At 40.4% G+C, this 18012-nt stretch overlaps 1 protein-coding gene across 1 annotated transcript; it reads right to left on the bottom strand.

The window, feature by feature from the left end:
- Positions 1 to 706: 706 nt before the first annotated feature.
- Positions 707 to 17909, bottom strand: tmprss15 (transmembrane serine protease 15). The gene is given in 30 exon segments (XM_054626273.1): positions 707 to 1297; positions 1442 to 1496; positions 3727 to 3866; positions 4080 to 4175; positions 4954 to 5135; positions 5776 to 5920; positions 6003 to 6074; positions 6306 to 6355; positions 6889 to 6984; positions 7167 to 7242; positions 7245 to 7304; positions 7504 to 7614; positions 7705 to 7848; positions 7940 to 8065; positions 8310 to 8399; positions 9064 to 9205; positions 9325 to 9469; positions 11150 to 11255; positions 11902 to 12054; positions 12211 to 12351; positions 12525 to 12634; positions 12723 to 12831; positions 13602 to 13721; positions 14862 to 14894; positions 15220 to 15252; positions 15493 to 15543; positions 15630 to 15772; positions 16305 to 16372; positions 17594 to 17718; positions 17798 to 17909. Coding segments are annotated over 30 exon segments (3183 nt in total). The 3' UTR covers positions 707 to 1148.
- Between the last annotated feature and the right edge of the window lie 103 nt (positions 17910 to 18012).

Raw genomic sequence — 18012 nt, forward strand, 5'->3', positions numbered from 1 at the left:
ACCAATAATCAATAACCAATAATCAATAATCAATAATCAATAACCAATAACCACTAATCAATAATCAATAACAAATCATCAATAACCAATAATCAATAACCACTAATCAATAACAAATCATCAATAACCACTAATCAATAATAAATAACCAATAACCAACAATCAATAACCACTAATCAATAATCAATAATCAATAATCAATAATCAATAATCAATAATCAATAACCAATAACCAACAATCAATAACCACTAATCAATAATCAATAACCAACAATCAATAACCACTAATCAATAATCAATAACCAACAATCAATAACCACTAATCAATAATCAATAACCAATAATCAATAACCACTAATCAATAATCAATAACCACTAATCAATAACCAACAATCAATAACCACTAATCAATAATCAATAACCAATAACCACTAATCAATAACCACTAATCAATAATCAATAACCAATAACCACTAATCAATAATCAATAATCAATAACAAATCATCAATAACCAATAATCAATAACCAATAATCAATAATCAATAACAAATCATCAATAACCAACAATCAATAACCAACAATCAATAACCAATAATCAATAACCACTAATCAATAATCAATAACCAAGCTCTTTTCTGTCCCGTTAATAAAAACTCATGTATCATTCAAATCTCAATAAACTTTATTTAGTTTCATGGTGTTACAATAAAAGATTTTCAAAGTAGTATTTTAAAGTATGCAGTAGAAAACCAGGCCTACAATAACTTTATTTATAATTCAACAAAGTCACAAAAATGAATTATTTTTAAATATTCTCTCATCAAATAAGATTCCTGTTTAAAAACGTTGTTTACAGTTTAATTATAAAATAATGATTCAAATAAAATAAGAGCTTTACACTGAAAAACAAGAAGGAGGAAGAAGAGGAGGAGGAAGAGGAGGAAGAGGAAGAAGAAGAGGAGGAAGAGGAGGAGGAGGAAGAAGAAGAGGATGAAGAGGAAGAGGAATAGCAGGAGGAGGAGCAGGAAGAGGAGGAGGAAGAGGATGAAGAAGAAGATGAAGAGGAAGAGGAATAGCAGGAGGAGGAGCAGGAAGAGGAGGAGGAAGAGGAAGAAGATGAGGAGGAGGAGGAAGAAGATGAGGAGGATCAGCAGCAGGAGGAGGATGAAGATGATGAAGATGAGGAAGAGGAGGAGGAGCGTCTGGTCTGGGCGATCCAGGAGGTGAAGGCTGAGACTCTGGCGTAGACTCCAGGTCTCTGAGGACGACCACAGCCAATCCCAAACGATGTCACACCTGTCAGGGACCAATCAGAACACACCTGCATTATACTGTGTGTGTGTGTGTGTGTGTGTGTGTGTGTGTGTGTGTGTGTGTGTGTGTGTGTGTGTGTGTGTGTGTGTGTGTGTGTGTGTGTGTGTGTGTGAGAGAGAGACTGACCAATGAGAGTCCAGTGTTCATTGTCCAGACATATCAATGGACCTCCAGAGTCGCCCTGAAAAAGCATAACTGTTGTGTTAAGCCACAATAAACAGGAAGCAGGGTTGAGCTCTGGTCTACCTGGTAGATCACCGTGGTAACGGATGGTGAACTCGTGTAAGAGCTCCGCCCGCTGAACAATCAGAGCTCGATATTATGTATCACAAATACATAACAATTCATTACTTAATATCTACTTAATATTCAGATACACACAAATGATCCAGTTCATTCAGATATTTATTGACTAACTACATAAATAAAGTGCTCAACAGAAATAAAGAATAAATGATGAAAAGAAACAAATGAATGAAGAATATGATGAAGAGTAGATGATGAAGAGTAGATGATGACCTGAAGACTTGTTCATGTCTCTGACTGATTCAACACGTTAACAACCAGCTGACACAATACCCTTCAGAGGATCTGTTGTTAGGGTTAGTTAAACCAGATAACCAGTAGGACCCTTCAGAGGATCTGTTGTTAGGGTTAGTTAAACCAGATAACCAGTAGGACCCTTCAGAGGATCTGTTAGTTAGGGTTAATTAAACCTGATAACCAGTAGGACCCTTCAGAGGATCTGTTGTTAGGGTTAGTTAAACCAGATAACCAGTAGGACCCTTCAGAGGATCTGTTGTTAGGGTTAGTTAAACCAGATAACCAGTAGGACCCTTCAGAGGATCTGTTGTTAGGGTTAGTTAAACCGGAGAACTAATAGGACCCTTCAGAGGATCTGTTGTTAGGGTTAGTTAAACCAGATAACCAGTAGGACCCTTCAGAGGATCTGTTGTTAGGGTTAGTTAAACCTGATAACCAGTAGGACCCTTCAGAGGATCTGTTGTTAGGGTTAGTTAAACCAGATAACCAGTAGGACCCTTCAGAGGATCTGTTGTTAGGGTTAGTTAAACCAGATAACCAGTAGGACCCTTCAGAGGATCTGTTGTTAGGGTTAGTTAAACCAGATAACCAGTAGGACCCTTCAGAGGATCTGTTGTTAGGGTTAGTTAAACCAGATAACCAGTAGGACCCTTCAGAGGATCTGTTGTTAGGGTTAGTTAAACCAGATAACCAGTAGGACCCTTCAGAGGATCTGTTGTTAGGGTTAGTTAAACCAGATAACCAGTAGGACCCTTCAGAGGATCTGTTGTTAGGGTTAGTTAAACCAGATAACCAGAAGGACCCTTCAGAGGATCTGTTGTTAGGGTTAGTTAAACCAGATAACCAGTAGGACCCTTCAGAGGATCTGTTGTTAGGGTTAGTTAAACCAGATAACCAGTAGGACCCTTCAGAGGATCTGTTGTTAGGGTTAGTTAAACCAGATAACCAGTAGGACCCTTCAGAGGATCTGTTGTTAGGGTTAGTTAAACCAGATAACCAGAAGGACCCTTCAGAGGATCTGTTAGTTAGGGTTAGTTAAACCAGATAACCAGTAGGACCCTTCAGAGGATCTGTTGTTAGGGTTAGTTAAACCAGATAACCAGTAGGACCCTTCAGAGGATCTGTTGTTAGGGTTAGTTAAACCAGATAACCAGTAGGACCCTTCAGAGGATCTGTTGTTAGGGTTAGTTAAACCAGATAACCAGTAGGACCCTTCAGAGGATCTGTTGTTAGGGTTAGTTAAACCAGATAACCAGTAGGACCCTTCAGAGGATCTGTTGTTAGGGTTAGTTAAACCAGATAACCAGTAGGACCCTTCAGAGGATCTGTTGTTAGGGTTAGTTTAACCAGTAGGACCCTTCAGAGGATCTGTTGTTAGGGTTAGTTAAACCAGATAACCAGTAGGACCCTTCAGAGGATCTGTTGTTAGGGTTAGTTAAACCGGAGAACTAATAGGACCCTTCAGAGGATCTGTTGTTAGGGTTAGTTAAACCAGATAACCAGTAGGACCCTTCAGAGGATCTGTTGTTAGGGTTAGTTAAACCAGATAACCAGTAGGACCCTTCAGAGGATCTGTTGTTAGGGTTAGTTAAACCAGATAACCAGTAGGACCCTTCAGAGGATCTGTTGTTAGGGTTAGTTAAACCAGATAACCAGTAGGACCCTTCAGAGGATCTGTTGTTAGGGTTAGTTAAACCAGATAACCAGTAGGACCCTTCAGAGGATCTGTTGTTAGGGTTAGTTAAACCAGATAACCAGTAGGACCCTTCAGAGGATCTGTTGTTAGGGTTAGTTAAACCGGAGAACTAATAGGACCTACTACTAGGTGGTGGACTGTAGAGTCCAGGTGAGTCCAGGTGGTGAGTTACCTGACAGGAGTCGACCCCCCCCTCAGGGTATCCGGCACACAGCATGCTGGAGGTGATGGTGTACTCAGGTAACTGAAGCTGACACTGATCCTGAACCAGCAGAGGAACCTCTGCCTCCTGGAGAACATCAGGGAGAGAACCTGAGAGAGACAGACAGGTGGAGAAATGACAGACACACTATATAAACTATAGTATTTATAGTTTGTGTAGTATGTGTAGTGTGCATATTAGTGTAGTAGAGTATATATATAGATAGATAAATATATATATATAGATAAATATATATAATATATATATATATATATATATATTGTATATGATGTATAGTATTTAATGTATCTTTTGTTTGTCACCTTGCTCAGCGTCTCGTCCCCATCCAGCGATGAAACATCTTCTTCCTGCTGTGAAGTCCTGACCTTCAGCAGGTAAACACAGGGGCTGGATGAACTCTGTCAAACACACACATCTGTTCAAAACCTTCAGAATTATTATTATTATTATTATTAGTAGTAGTAGTAGTAGTAGTAGTAGTATTTATTAATTCATTCATTCATTCATTTTCCGTAACCTGCTTGTCCAGTTAAGGGTCGCAGGGGTGCTGGAGCCGATCTCAGCTGTCAATGATTGAAGGCTGGGTGGACAGGGTTCACCTGGACAGGGTTCACCTGGACAGGGTTTAACCTGGACAGGGTTCACCTGGACAGGGTTTAACCTGGACAGGGTTCACCTGGACAGGGTTTAACCTGGACAGGGTTCACCTGGACAGGTCTCCAGTCTGTCTCAGGGCTGACATATAGAGACAAACAACCACTCACACTCACATTCACACCTACGGGCAGTCTTCAATGAACCTTAGCTGCATGTCTTTGGACTGAGTGAGGAGCTTGCATGTTCTCCCCGTGTCAGCGTGGGTTCTCTCCGGGTTCTCCGGCTTCCTCCCACAGTCCACACCGTGCAGCCCGTAGTAGTATTAGTATTATTCTTATCATTATCATTATAATCATTATTCTTATCATTATATCACTACTATTATTAATGTTATCGTCATTATTATTATATTATTATATGTATATTTATATTTAAATGTATTATTATTATTATCATTATCATTATTATTTTTAGAATCATGATTTAATGTCATCATGATTTACTTTTGTTTCATCATGTTGTTTTCCTCCAGGTGAAGGACCAGGTGAGGTGTTTGTGTGTTTGTGTGTCGTTACTGACGGGTGAAGTTGATTGGCTGTTCCACGTGCATCATGGCGATGTCGGCCTGTTTGGTCTGTCTGTTGTATCGTCTGTTGATGATGATGCGATCCACTCGTCGGGTCTGAACGTCCAAAGAGTTTCTGTCACTTTGAGATAGAAGCCCGAAAACCGCCGACCACGACTGCAAGTGGACGTTCTTCCTGTGGAACCAAACATCAACACAGTGTGTAGGTGTGTGTGTGTGTGTGCGTGTGTGCGTGCAACCTCAAACATCATGAAATGTTTGAAGAACACTGTTAAAAGTTCTTACTTCATATAACTGAGTCCAGATGTGATCTTTATAGATCATGTGGAAGTTTGAACTTCTGTTCTTTGTTTTTATACTAATGTTCCACTAAAGGAACAGGTCAGCAGTAGAACATCAGTTTAATGTTCCACTAAAGGAACAGGTCAGCAGTAGAACATTTGTTTAATGTTCCACTAAAGGAACAGGTCAGCAGTAGAACATTTGTTTAATGTTCCACTAAAGGAACAGGTCAGCAGTAGAACATTAGTTTAATGTTCCACTAAAGGAACAGGTCAGCAGTAGAACATTTGTTTAATGTTCCACTAAAGGAACAGGTCAGCAGTAGAACATTTGTTTAATGTTCCACTAAAGGAACAGGTCAGCAGTAGAACATTAGTTCCTAACCCTAACCACACTGACTCCTCTAAGAGTCGAACCACGTCTCTGGTGTTGGTGATTATTATTTACAGAACGCTGTCGTAGTTCCATGAAGACACGGTTCTTAAAATCAATATAAATATGTAAATATAAACAAAGCCTTCTAGTTCTCTCACCCGTAAACACAATGTGCAGCGGTCAGCAGCCAATCTCGGCCAATCAGTGAGGCTCCACACACATGACGGCCCCTCCACTGCAGAGATACTATCCATGGCCACGCCCCCTTCACCGCGTCAACCCCGCCCACCACTCTGACCTCACCTGACAGGTAACAACAAACACGAGCTACAGTCAGGATCCGATCAGACGGGACGTCAGATTCAAACTGAAAGCATTATTTTACCTTCACCAGGTGTCCTCTCTGCTGATTGGTCCGTTTCCTTCGTCTCATTAGCGACCTGTCGAACGCCACAAGCTAAAAATACAAAAAATCAATATCACGTAAAAAAAATTAAAAAAAAGCTTAAAGAGCCTTAAGATGACATAAGAATTGTAACTTGTTTTAACGGTCAGTGTTTATGAGTACAGGTGTGTGTTGTTTTAACACTCAGTGTTTATGAGTACAGGTGTGTGTTGTTTTAACACTCAGTGTTTATGAGTACAGGTGTGTGTTGTTTTAACGGTCATATTTCATGAGTGTACTCACGTTTGTTGTCACAGTTCAGAGAGATCACTTCCTCACTGATGCAGGTTTCACTGTAAAAGCATCACAATCATTAATAATCTAAAGTTTTGATTCCAGTTGTAGTTGTAGCTTTAGTCGTAGTAGTAGTCATAGTTGTAGTAGTAGTAGTAGTTGTAGTCGTAGTCGTAGTCGCAATAGTTGTAGTCGCAGTAGTAGTAGTAGTTGTAGTCGTAGTCGTAGTAGTTGTAGTCGTAGTCGTAGTAGTAGTTGTATTCGTAGTAGTAGTAGTAGTAGTAGTAGTTGTAGTCGTAGTCGTAGTCGCAGTAGTTGTAGTCGCAGTAGTAGTAGTAGTTGTAGTCGTAGTAGTAGTAGTAGTAGTTGTAGTCGTAGTAGTAGTTGTATTCGTAGTAGTAGTAGTAGTAGTAGTTGTAGTCGTAGTAGTAGTTGTATTCGTAGTAGTAGTAGTAGTAGTTGTAGTTGTAGTCGTAGTCGTAGTCAGTAGTAGTCGTAGTTGTAGTCGTAGTCGTAGTCGTAGTTGTAGTCGTAGTCGTAGTCGTAGTCGTAGTTCTGTTTTAGTTATGGTCCAGATTCTGGTCTTCGGTACCTGATACTGGTTTTCAGTGTGCCGTTGCTGGTGACCGTGATGGTTGTAAACGGTGAATCTTGTGGCAGAGCTGGCAACAGTTCTGTCCGCCCCGACCTGCAGGAATTCAGGAACAGACAGGTGAGAGTTACCTGTATCCCAGGTACTGACAGGTGAAGACAGACAGGTGAGAGTTACCTGTATCCCAGGTACTGACAGGTGAAGACAGATCCCAGGTGAAGACAGGAGTTACCTGTATCCCAGGTACTGACAGGTGAAGACAGACAGGTGAGAGTTACCTGTATCCCAGGTACTGACAGGTGAAGACAGACAGGTGAGAGTTACCTGTATCCCAGGTGTCAGACAGGTGACACAGGTGAGCAGCGAGGAAACAAGTTGAAAGTGAAGACGACTTGAACTGTTCACCTGCAATACAACACACACACACACACACACACACACACACACACACACACACACACACACACACACACACACACACACACACACACACACACACACACACACACACACACACACACCTGTGTGACACACCTGTAATGTGATTAGTTGTCAGTAATTATAAACATTAGGTTGAACTGATTGATCCACTGAAGCTCCACCTGATCGACTCACCACAGTCAGCTTCATCGGAGGAGTCGGGACAGTCGACCTCGCCGTCACACTGACCGTTACCATGGATACAGCTTCCTGTCTGACACTGGAACTGACCCACTGCACACGCAGCTGGTCACACACAATCAATAATCAATAATACTGTCAGAAGGTTACTGGTGCTTAGAGTTTCAACCTGCTGACCTCTGACCCTGAGCTCACCTGGTGACCCCAGGTTGACCCCCGAGGTGAAGTTGGCTTTGAATCCTCGGCCGTGACCGGAGCTGTCCGTAAAGAACCAAAGTGTCATCTGATTGGTTGTGGAGAACAACTCATGGGCGGGGCCAGCGCTACCGGTCAGGACAGCTGCAACAAGTTACTTGTACATTGTTACCTGAAGCAGAACAGTCACCTGTACACAGAGCTGAAAAGGATTATGGCTGAAACATGTCCTCACCCAATAAGGTTGAGTTTGGCCCCGCCCCATCCCGCACCTCTACGACGTCATAGGTCGCTTCAACATCAAAGTCAAGGAAGTGGAGGTGGATGTTTCGACCCTCACCGGTGTGCAGAGTCCACACACCTGCAGCAGCAGAGGATCATGGGTAAGGTGAGGTGAGAAACCATCAGGTAAACATTTCCAGGTCTTCACTTGTTGTGTATTTATTTATTATGATGTTTTTGTTAGCTTTCTTGTTTATTTATAAATGTTTCATTGTTACAACGTTCTATTTCTTAGAAACCAGTGGAGAGCAGCACAGAGGTATAAGTACACGTTAAAAGTACAAGTGCAGGTATTAGTACATGTAAGAAGTAAGTGTACTCACACTGAGCCTTGTTCCCATAGGATTGTGGGTAATTGGGCGAGCTGAAGGTGGAGTTTGGCTCCCAGAGGTCAAAGGGTCCTCCACAGTCGGCTGGACCAATCAGAGCAGAGGGATACGATCACATTCAGTACATGGTTTTATCACAGATCCCCGGTCCAGATCCCCGGTGTATAGGGGGTGTGGCCGGTGTCTTACCAATATAGGGGTGTGGTCTGTCGCTTACCTGTATAGGGGCGTGGCCTGTGTATTACCTTTATAGGGGCGTGGCCTGTGTCTTACTTGTATAGGATGTGGCCTGTGTCTTACCAGTATAGGGGTGTGGCATGTGTCTTACCAGTATAGGGGTGTGGCATGTGTCTTACCTGTATAGGGGTGTGGCATGTGTCTTACCTGTATAGGGGTGTGGCCTGTGTCTTACCAGTATAGGGGTGTGGCATGTGTCTTACCTGTATAGGGGTGTGGCCTGTGTATTACCTTTATAGGGGTGTGACCTGTGTCTTAGCTGTATAGGGGCGTGGTCTGTGTATTACCTATATAGGGGCGTGGCCTGTGTATTACCTGTATGGGGGCGTGGCCTGTGTATTACCTGTATATGGGTGTGGCATGTGTCTTACCTGTATAGGGGTGTGGCCTGTGTCTTACCTGTATAGGGGCGTGGTCTGTGTATTACCTTTATAGGGGCGTGGCCTGTGTCTTAGCTGTATAGGGGTGTGGTCTGTGTATTACCTGTATAGGGGCGTGGCCTGTGTCTTACCTGGTATAGGGGGGGGAGTTGTTGGAGGGGGTACATTGGTTGGTTCTGGGGGGGCGGGGCCACAGGGTTCAGACGTCAGTGTGATGTCATCCAGAGCGATGTCGTTCCTCATCCCTCTTTCCTTTAGCGCTTCAAACACCACCTGCAGAGGTTAAAGGTCACACTGATTAAGTGATTGATTATTGATCAGTTGACTAAACGTACTGCTGATCAGAACAATGAACCGATCAGCCTCTGGACTTCCTGTGTGATGTCACTGACCGTGGTCTCTGTTGTTAGGTTGAGGGTCACCTGGCCGTAGTTCCAGCTGTTGCCATAGTTACTGTCTCTTTGGAACGCCACGGTAACAGCAGGTTCAAACAGCAAGACCCTGAAACGGTGGACGTCCTCACCAAACATGTGGTACCTGTAGATAATTATTCATTTAATATTTAGGTTTTTATTTTTGTCATATTGATTGTTGATAGGTTTACTTGTTCACCTACTTTCCCTTGTTGTAATGTTTAATTCTTCTGTGTTTATTTTACTCATGATAATTTAATTAATTGTCCTGTTGGTTACTTACAATCTGTTGTGTGACTTTATGCATAACAATAGTTTATTTGAGGATTTTCAGTCAGGATTTAGAGTGAATCATAGCACAGAGACGGCACTGGTGAAAACTACCAATGACCTTCTAATAGCTTCAGACAAAGGACTTGTCTCTGTACTTGTATTGTTAGACCTTAGTGCTGCATTCGATACCATTGATCATCAAATCTTATTACAGAGATTGGAGCATCTAATAGGCATTAAAGGAACCGCACTCAGCTGGTTTAAGTCGTATTCATCAGACCGATCTCAGTTTGTATATGTAAACAATGAAAGCTTGATGAAAACCAGGGTCAGTCACGGAGTTCCACAAGGGTCTGTTCTTGGACCAATTTTATTCACCTTTTATATGCTTCCTTTAGGGAATATTATCAGAAAACACTCAATAAACTTTCATTGTTATGCAGATGATACCTAGTTATATCTATCGATTAAGCCAGACGAAACTAACCAGTTCTCTAAACTTCAACATGTCTTACGTTATTCTACTACTAGGCCCAGATCACCTACGAAATCAATTATCTAACTATATAGTTTCTCTAGATGGCATTGCTCTGGCATCCAGCACTACATTTTAAATCAGTCACTTCCTGTCTCAAAGCGATGCAGAAAAACTAGTTCACGTATTTGTTATCTCTAGACTAGATTACTGTAACTCCTTATTATCAGGCTGCTCTAATAGGTCTCTTAAATCTCTACAGTTGATCCAGAATGCTGCAGCACGTGTTCTAACAGAAACTAAGAAAAAAAGAATGGTTCAGGTTTATAGTTAGGACTGGTTCAGGTCTATAGTTAGGACTGGTTCAGGTCTACAGTTAGGACTGGTTCAGGTCTATAGTTAGGACTGGTTCAGGTTTATAGTTAGGACTGGTTCAGGTCTATAGTTAGGACTGGTTCAGGTCTATAGTTAGGACTGGTTCAGGTCTACAGTTAGGACTGGTTCAGGTTTATAGTTAGGACTGGTTCAGGTTTATAGTTAGGACTGGTTCAGGTCTATAGTTAGGACTGGTTCAGGTCTATAGTTAGGACTGGTTCAGGTTTATAGTTAGGGCTGGTTCAGGTTTATAGTTAGGGCTGGTTCAGGTTTATAGTTAGGACTGGTTCAGGTTTATAGTTAGGACTGGTTCAGGTTTATAGTTAGGGCTGGTTCAGGTCTATAGTTAGGACTGGTTCAGGTTTATAGTTAGGACTGGTTCAGGTTTCTCTTGGTCCAGCCCCTAGATATGCTGCTATAGGTCTAGACTGCCATACCTAGGATACACTGAGCTCCTCACTCCTCTTCTCCTTTGTGCTTTCTCTCCTTGCAGGTTTCCACGGATCGTAGTTTTACTTGGACCCTGGTCCTGCCTGACGCCCACTGATACTATTATTATTATGAATCATTTTAATAATTACATTTCTTGACCATTACTGCTACCACTATCATTATTATTATACTATATCCACTGCTGCTGTTATATAATTATATGTATTTCTTTGTTGTCCTGTTGTTTACCAGAAGCTCAGACACATGGGACTAGTAGGTGGAGAGATAGGGAGGCTGTGGATCCTGAAGCTCTTCAGCCATTGGCCAGGACTCAGAGGAGTGACGATGTAGAAACCTGAGTCAACACAATCTGATCAGAACTACTGATGCTGCTACAAACAACAACAACAACAACAAAGACAATAACAACAACAAAGACAATAACAACAACAATAACAACAACAACAACAAAGACAATAACAACAATAATGACAACAGCAACAATGACAATAACAACATCAATAACAACAACAATGACAACAACAATGACAATAACAACATCAATAACAACAACAATAACAACAACAATGACAATAACAACAACAAAGACAATAACAACAACAATAACAACAACGACTTCCTGTAAGTCGCTTTGGATAAAAGCGTCTGCTAAATGACTGTAATGTAATGTAATGTAACAACAGCAGCAGCAACAATGACAATAACAACAATAACAACAACAATAACATGGATAATAACAACGACAATAATAACAACAACAACAATGATAACAACAACAACAACAACTAAAGATCAGATTACAAGGATATTTTGTGGTGTTTGATTTTCACCACACCACCAAGTTAGCACAGCAGGAATTGTGCTTGGTGTGTGTATGTGTTACTATAGTAGTATTCTCTATATACACACACATATATATATGTATATATATATAAATTGTTTTGATGACATCATTATGAATACCGCCTTGAAGGACTCACCCGAGCTGTTACCCAACGTGTGGTCGAAACTCGGGCCGGTTAGTGGAGGGAACGTGGCACCGCTGGTTCGAATCCAGTCTCCATCATCGTCGTCCTGCTGCTGCCTCCAGAAACACATGCCTTGCTCAAAGGTACATGTCAGCTTCTCCTGGTCTGAACACACACACACACACACACACACACACACACACACACACACACACACACACACACACACACACACACACACACACACACACTCACAGGTCTGGTACAGTAGCACACTTTACGGTTTTAGATATATGAAGTGTTATAACAATAGAGAGTTACTGGAGAGGAGGGAGAGGTTGGCGGCGCTGTAGGTGGCTTTGAACCCCGACAGATTGTTGACGTCATCGGAGATAAACTCCACAGTTGATTGGTCGGTCAGCAGCCATATGGTACCAGGAGGGGTTGAGCCAGAGAGCTCAGCTGGGGGTGGGGGAACAGAGTGGATCCACAGCTGAGAAACAACACTGAACACACACACAGAGGACTACGCTCTGTGTGTGTGTGTGTGTGTGTGTGTGTGTGTGTGTGTGTGTGTGTGTGTGTGTGTGTGTGTGTGTGTGTGTGTGTGTGTGTGTGTGTGTGTGTGTGTTTACCTGTCAGACGTTTGTGTGCTCCGAGGTTTTCATAAAGTTTCACAATGTCGATATTTTCTTCGGTTTCAAACTGATGGAAGTTGATCTGAACAGAAAGTCCTCGATGTACTCTGAAAACAACGTTTGATTTGAGGGAGAAACTTTTACGTCAACAAAATGCTGATTCAGTCTGATAATAGTCTGTGTGTGATGTTCTACCTGATGATCCAGCGACAGAAGATGCTGCTGTTGTAGGTTTCTGAGACGACTGATGAACTGAAGGAACCGCTGAGATCATTCAGAGAGAACTGACCATCACACACCGTCACTGATAGACAGATAGATAATAATAATCAATCCTTTATTAGTCCCACAATGGGGAAATTATTTCTCTGCATTTAACCATCCCGGAGGAGCAGTGGGCTGCAATGAAGCGCCCGGGGAGCAACTTGGGGTTAGGTGTCTTGCTCAAGGACACCTCGGCATGTTGCCGGTAGAGGGGTTCGAACCACCAACCTTGTGGTTACGGGACAAGCGCTCTACCTCATGTGCCACAGCCGCCCCAGATAGATAGATAGATAGATAGATAGATAGATAGATAGATAGATAGATAGATAGATAGATAGATAGATAGATGGATGGATGGATGGATGGATGGATGGATGGATGGATGGATGGATGGATGGATGGATGGATGGATGGATGGATGGATGGATGGATGGATGGATGGATGGATGGATAGATAGATAGATAGATAGATAGATAGATAGATAGATAGATAGATAGATAGATAGATAGATAGATAGATAGATAGATAGATAGATAGATAGATAGATAGATAGATAGATAGATAGATTATTATCTATAATGATAATGGTGTGTTCCTCTCCACCACGACTACAAACAGTGATTATGATCTCTGAGTTCATCTTCTTCATGAGTTTGTTTCGTCTGTTGAGACCGACCCTCTACTTCCTGTTTACAGAGAAACCTTTTGATTCATTCGTGGATGATTTATCATCAAATCCTGCAGCTGCTCTAAATGTTTCTGACAGGAATCCTTTATTATAAATCAGATTTGATATGATCATCACTGACCACAGAGAGCTGCATCTTCATCAGAGGCATCAGGACAGTCATCCAGTCCGTCACAGAGCTGATTGATCAGAACACACATTGATCGATCGGCACATGATGTCTGATGAGGAGGACATGTCACTGCAGACACAAAGACGTAAAGACGTTTTCAGCAACACAGACTTCTTTACAGCAAATAGAGTCAAACTTATCTAGGTAGAACCAGCATAATGTGATGTTATTTACCAATGTATATTTATGATTTCTTTTTATTCAATATTTAGATCCCTGACAGCTTCAGAGATTGCTGTGATCTGACCGCTTTTATCACATCAATAAAACAAGCTAAATTTAAAAAAATATTTAAATAATTTCACACATGAAAAGATGACAGAAGACCATTATAATTACATCTAAAAAAGATAAAATAACAGCAATCAAAAATCTCCCAAACAGATCCTTATATGTAAGATTCATCCGTTTTTGATTCAGTGACTGTGAAGGAATTTTCCTTATTGTATGTTAAACCCATGTAGGTTAAAGGTAACTGTCTGTAGGTCAGGTCAACTGTCTGTCTCCCTTCACATGTCTCACTCTATGTGCCTGATAGGGCCGAGCTGGCTATGGCAGCTGGTAGGCCAAGGTCAGCTAGAAACCTTGTGTATTCGGTTTGACTCAACAGGCTGGCGTCTGGTTGGACGCTGGATAAGAGAGACTGTACAGAGGCTATGTTGTTGCTAGCACAGCAAAGGTAGATGTATTTCCTTGTTTAGATCTTATATCCAATAGAATCCTCACACATGCCAGGCTGATGTAGAACTAACCTTATTTGGATATAGCGGAACTTAGCTGGTCTGGGGAAGGTTAAATACTGTGCTCAAGTACACCATCTTCAGAATGTGGTAGCAGTACGCTGTGATTCACACGTGGTGTTTCCCTGTTCTCCTCCATCGAGCTTCATTAAATGTTACTGCTTAAGACATCCGGGTCTGCCGAAACTTCTTCTGTCTCGAAGGAACTAGCTCTAAGATTTCCATCACAGTGACTTCTTAAAGAAATCTTATTTTCTTTGATAGAACAGACTAAGCTGGTGTTCTGGGTTATTAGTGAAGTTACAGGAGAGTTTGAAGATAATATAAAGAAACTTCAGAAGACATTAAAGGGAATTTAAAGAGAATTTAAATAGAGTTTTAAAATAATGTAAGGAGAGTTTAAAGTTTAAAGAGACATTTAAAGTAAATCAATCGAGACTTTTAAAGAGTTTAAAGATATTTTTCTCACCTGTTGTAGGTGTGACGCTTGTTGGAGCAGTTGCTGTTGAAAGTTTCAAGATGATTTAAAGATATTGTAAAAGAAATCAAAGAAAGATTAAAGAAAGATTCTTTTTTTTTTTTTTTAAATTTAAGAGAGTTGAAAAAAAGTTTAAGTACTTTATAGAGTTTGAAGAGAGTTAAAAAAGCCTGAAGATAATTTCAAGAGTTCAAAGATATCTAAAGATAATTTAAATAGAGTTTAAAGAGAGCTTCTAACTAAGCTTGAAGATAATTTAAAGAATATTTAAAGAGTTTATAGAGAGGTTTTAGAGGGTTAAAATAGTTTTCAAAGAAAGTTTAAAGAAAGTTTAAAGATATTTTCTCACTTGTTGTAGGATAGACGCTTGTTGGAGCAGCTGCTGTTGAAAGTTTCAAGTTATTATCAGGATAATGTAAATAGAGTTCAAAGAAGGTTTAAAGAGAGTCTAAAAATACTTTAAAGAGGGTTTAAAAGAAGCTTTAATATTGTACAAACTGAGTTTAAAGTGAATTTAAACATAATTTTATTAGAGAACAAAGAAGCTTCAGTTAAAGGTTAAAGAGAGTTTAAAGAGAGTTTATAAAATAGTTTAAAGAAAGTTTAAAGAGGGATTTCTCACTTGTTGTAGGTGTGACGCTTGTCGGAGCAGCTGTTGTCTCGTCTTGTTTCTCTGCATGAACAAATGTGAGTTATAATTTGATCAAATCTGATTAAATGTCTCTGACCTCACAGTGACCCCTATGACCTCACTGTCACCTGTGATCTGGATGCTGTTTCTGTCGATCACCAATACTCCAGACCCGACCTCCTGAATCCCAGCCCACAGCTGCTGCTCAGCTTCCTTCACATCAATCAGCTGATTGAACCAAAGGTCAAAGTTCACCAGCACACTGCCCCGACTGAGGTAAAACACATCAATAAAGATTAAAGAATCAGCTGATCGATACATTGCTTATGATCAGTATAAATTACCACGTCTATGATCAGTATAAACTACCACGTCTATGATCAGCTTATGATCAGTATAAATTACCACGTCTATGATCAGTATAAACTACCACGTCTATGATCAGTATAAATTATCACGTCTATGATCAGTATAAACTACCACGTCTATGATCAGTATAAATTACCACGTCTATGATCAGTATAAATTACCACGTCTATGATCAGATAAATTATGATCAGTATAAATTATCACGTCTATGATCAGTATAAATTATCACGTCTATGATCAGTATAAATTATCACGTCTATGATCAGTATAAATTACCACGTCTATGATCAGTATAAATTATCACGTCTATGATCAGTATAAACTACCACGTCTATGATCAGTATAAAGAAGACAGGAGCAGCTTTCTTCTTGGGATGAAACTGATCAGTTAGTTGATATTGATCGGAGATGATGTGAAGGATCAGATATCTGACCTGAAGAATAAAACCTGACACGACTTGAAGTCCAGTCTTAGCTCACTGTGACTGAAGGCCTCTGACACCTGTTGACCAATCAGAAGACAGACTGTGATCAGGTAACTTAGCAAAGAAACATGATACCCAACGACAGACTATGACGTAATTTATACCTGATGCAACTGACAGTTGACGTCATCAAACAGAGCAGAAGTGTCATTTTGTCTCAGCCATCCAGACGAGTTGGAAATTTTAAGCATTGAATTAAAATTGTTTTCAGAATCTAAATGTCTGGTTGTTTAGTTCTACAGACTTCTGAGAGGATCACAACCGAGTGAGGACGCAACCGGGGACTTTGACCAGATTGGGTCCGTGGTTTTGTTGTAACTTACGTAAATGGGTGGTAGACAATAAACACAGAGTACTTTATAGTGTATATACTAGTGTGTACCTCATAGTGTATATACTAGTGTGTACCTCATAGTGTATATACTAGTGTGTACCTCATAGTGTATATACTAGTGTGTACCTCATAGTGTCTATATTGGTGTGTACTTTATATTGTCCATACTTAGTGTTTATTTATAGTGTCTATGCTAGTGTGTACTTTATATTATCTATACTGGTGTGTACTTTATAGTGTCTGTATTGGTGTGTACTCTATAGTGTCTATATTGGTGTGTACTTTATAGTGTCTATACTGGTGTGTACTCTATAGTGTCTATATTGGTGTGTACTTTATAGTGTCTATACTGGTGTGTACTCTATAGTGTCTATATTGGTGTGTACTTTATAGTGTCTATACTGGTGTGTACTTTATAGTGTCTATACTGGTGTGTACTTTATAGTGTCTATACTGGTGTGTACTTTATAGTGTCTATACTGGTGTGTACTTTATAGTGTCTATACTGGTGTGTACTTTATAGTTTCTATATTGGTGTGTACTTCATAGTGTCTATATTGGTTTGTACTATATAATGTATAAACTTAACATGTACTTCATAGTATCTACACATAATATGTACTTTTAGTTTGTACTTTACAGTGTCTATACTTAGTCTGTATCTTTTAGTGTGTACGTTATGTTGTCCATACTTAGTGAGTACTTCATATAGTGTATACCTATTCTGTACTTTATAGTGGTTTTACTCAACGTGCACTTAATATATAACATAATTACACATACATACACTGATCAATACTAACCCTCTTCCCTTGCTGTCTTTCACATTAAAAGCTGATGATGTAAGTAGTGGCTTGATGTTAAATCTACCTGTTATTTTCAAAATAAAAGCCCATAATCTCACCAGGTGTTGGACGTCGTAGGCCAAAGACTTAAACTGCAGACTGCTGGAGTTTTTCAGCTCTTCAGAAAAAACAGCTCCCCCTTTGATCGATATCCGACCACTCAGCACGTCTGGCTCAACGGCACCTCAACACACAAACACCAGGAACATAATCAATCAATAACATCTGCTGACACCTGATCAGTTTATTAAAACCACGTTTACCCTCAGATTTCAGGCTGATCCATGAAACTGCAATCAGTGCGATACAACAGGTGAGAAGAAGAGAAGACACAGTGACGAGGAGGAACTCCAGAGATGACAGAACTCGCTTCATGCTGACAACTGTAACAAATGAACAATCAATTAATCAATCAATCAATCAATCAATCAATCAATCAATCAGTCTTTACCTTCTTGTTAACATAAGGAATCAGACT

Source organism: Anoplopoma fimbria, chromosome 24, assembly GCF_027596085.1.
Source record: "Anoplopoma fimbria isolate UVic2021 breed Golden Eagle Sablefish chromosome 24, Afim_UVic_2022, whole genome shotgun sequence".
Lineage (NCBI taxonomy): Eukaryota > Metazoa > Chordata > Actinopteri > Perciformes > Anoplopomatidae > Anoplopoma > Anoplopoma fimbria.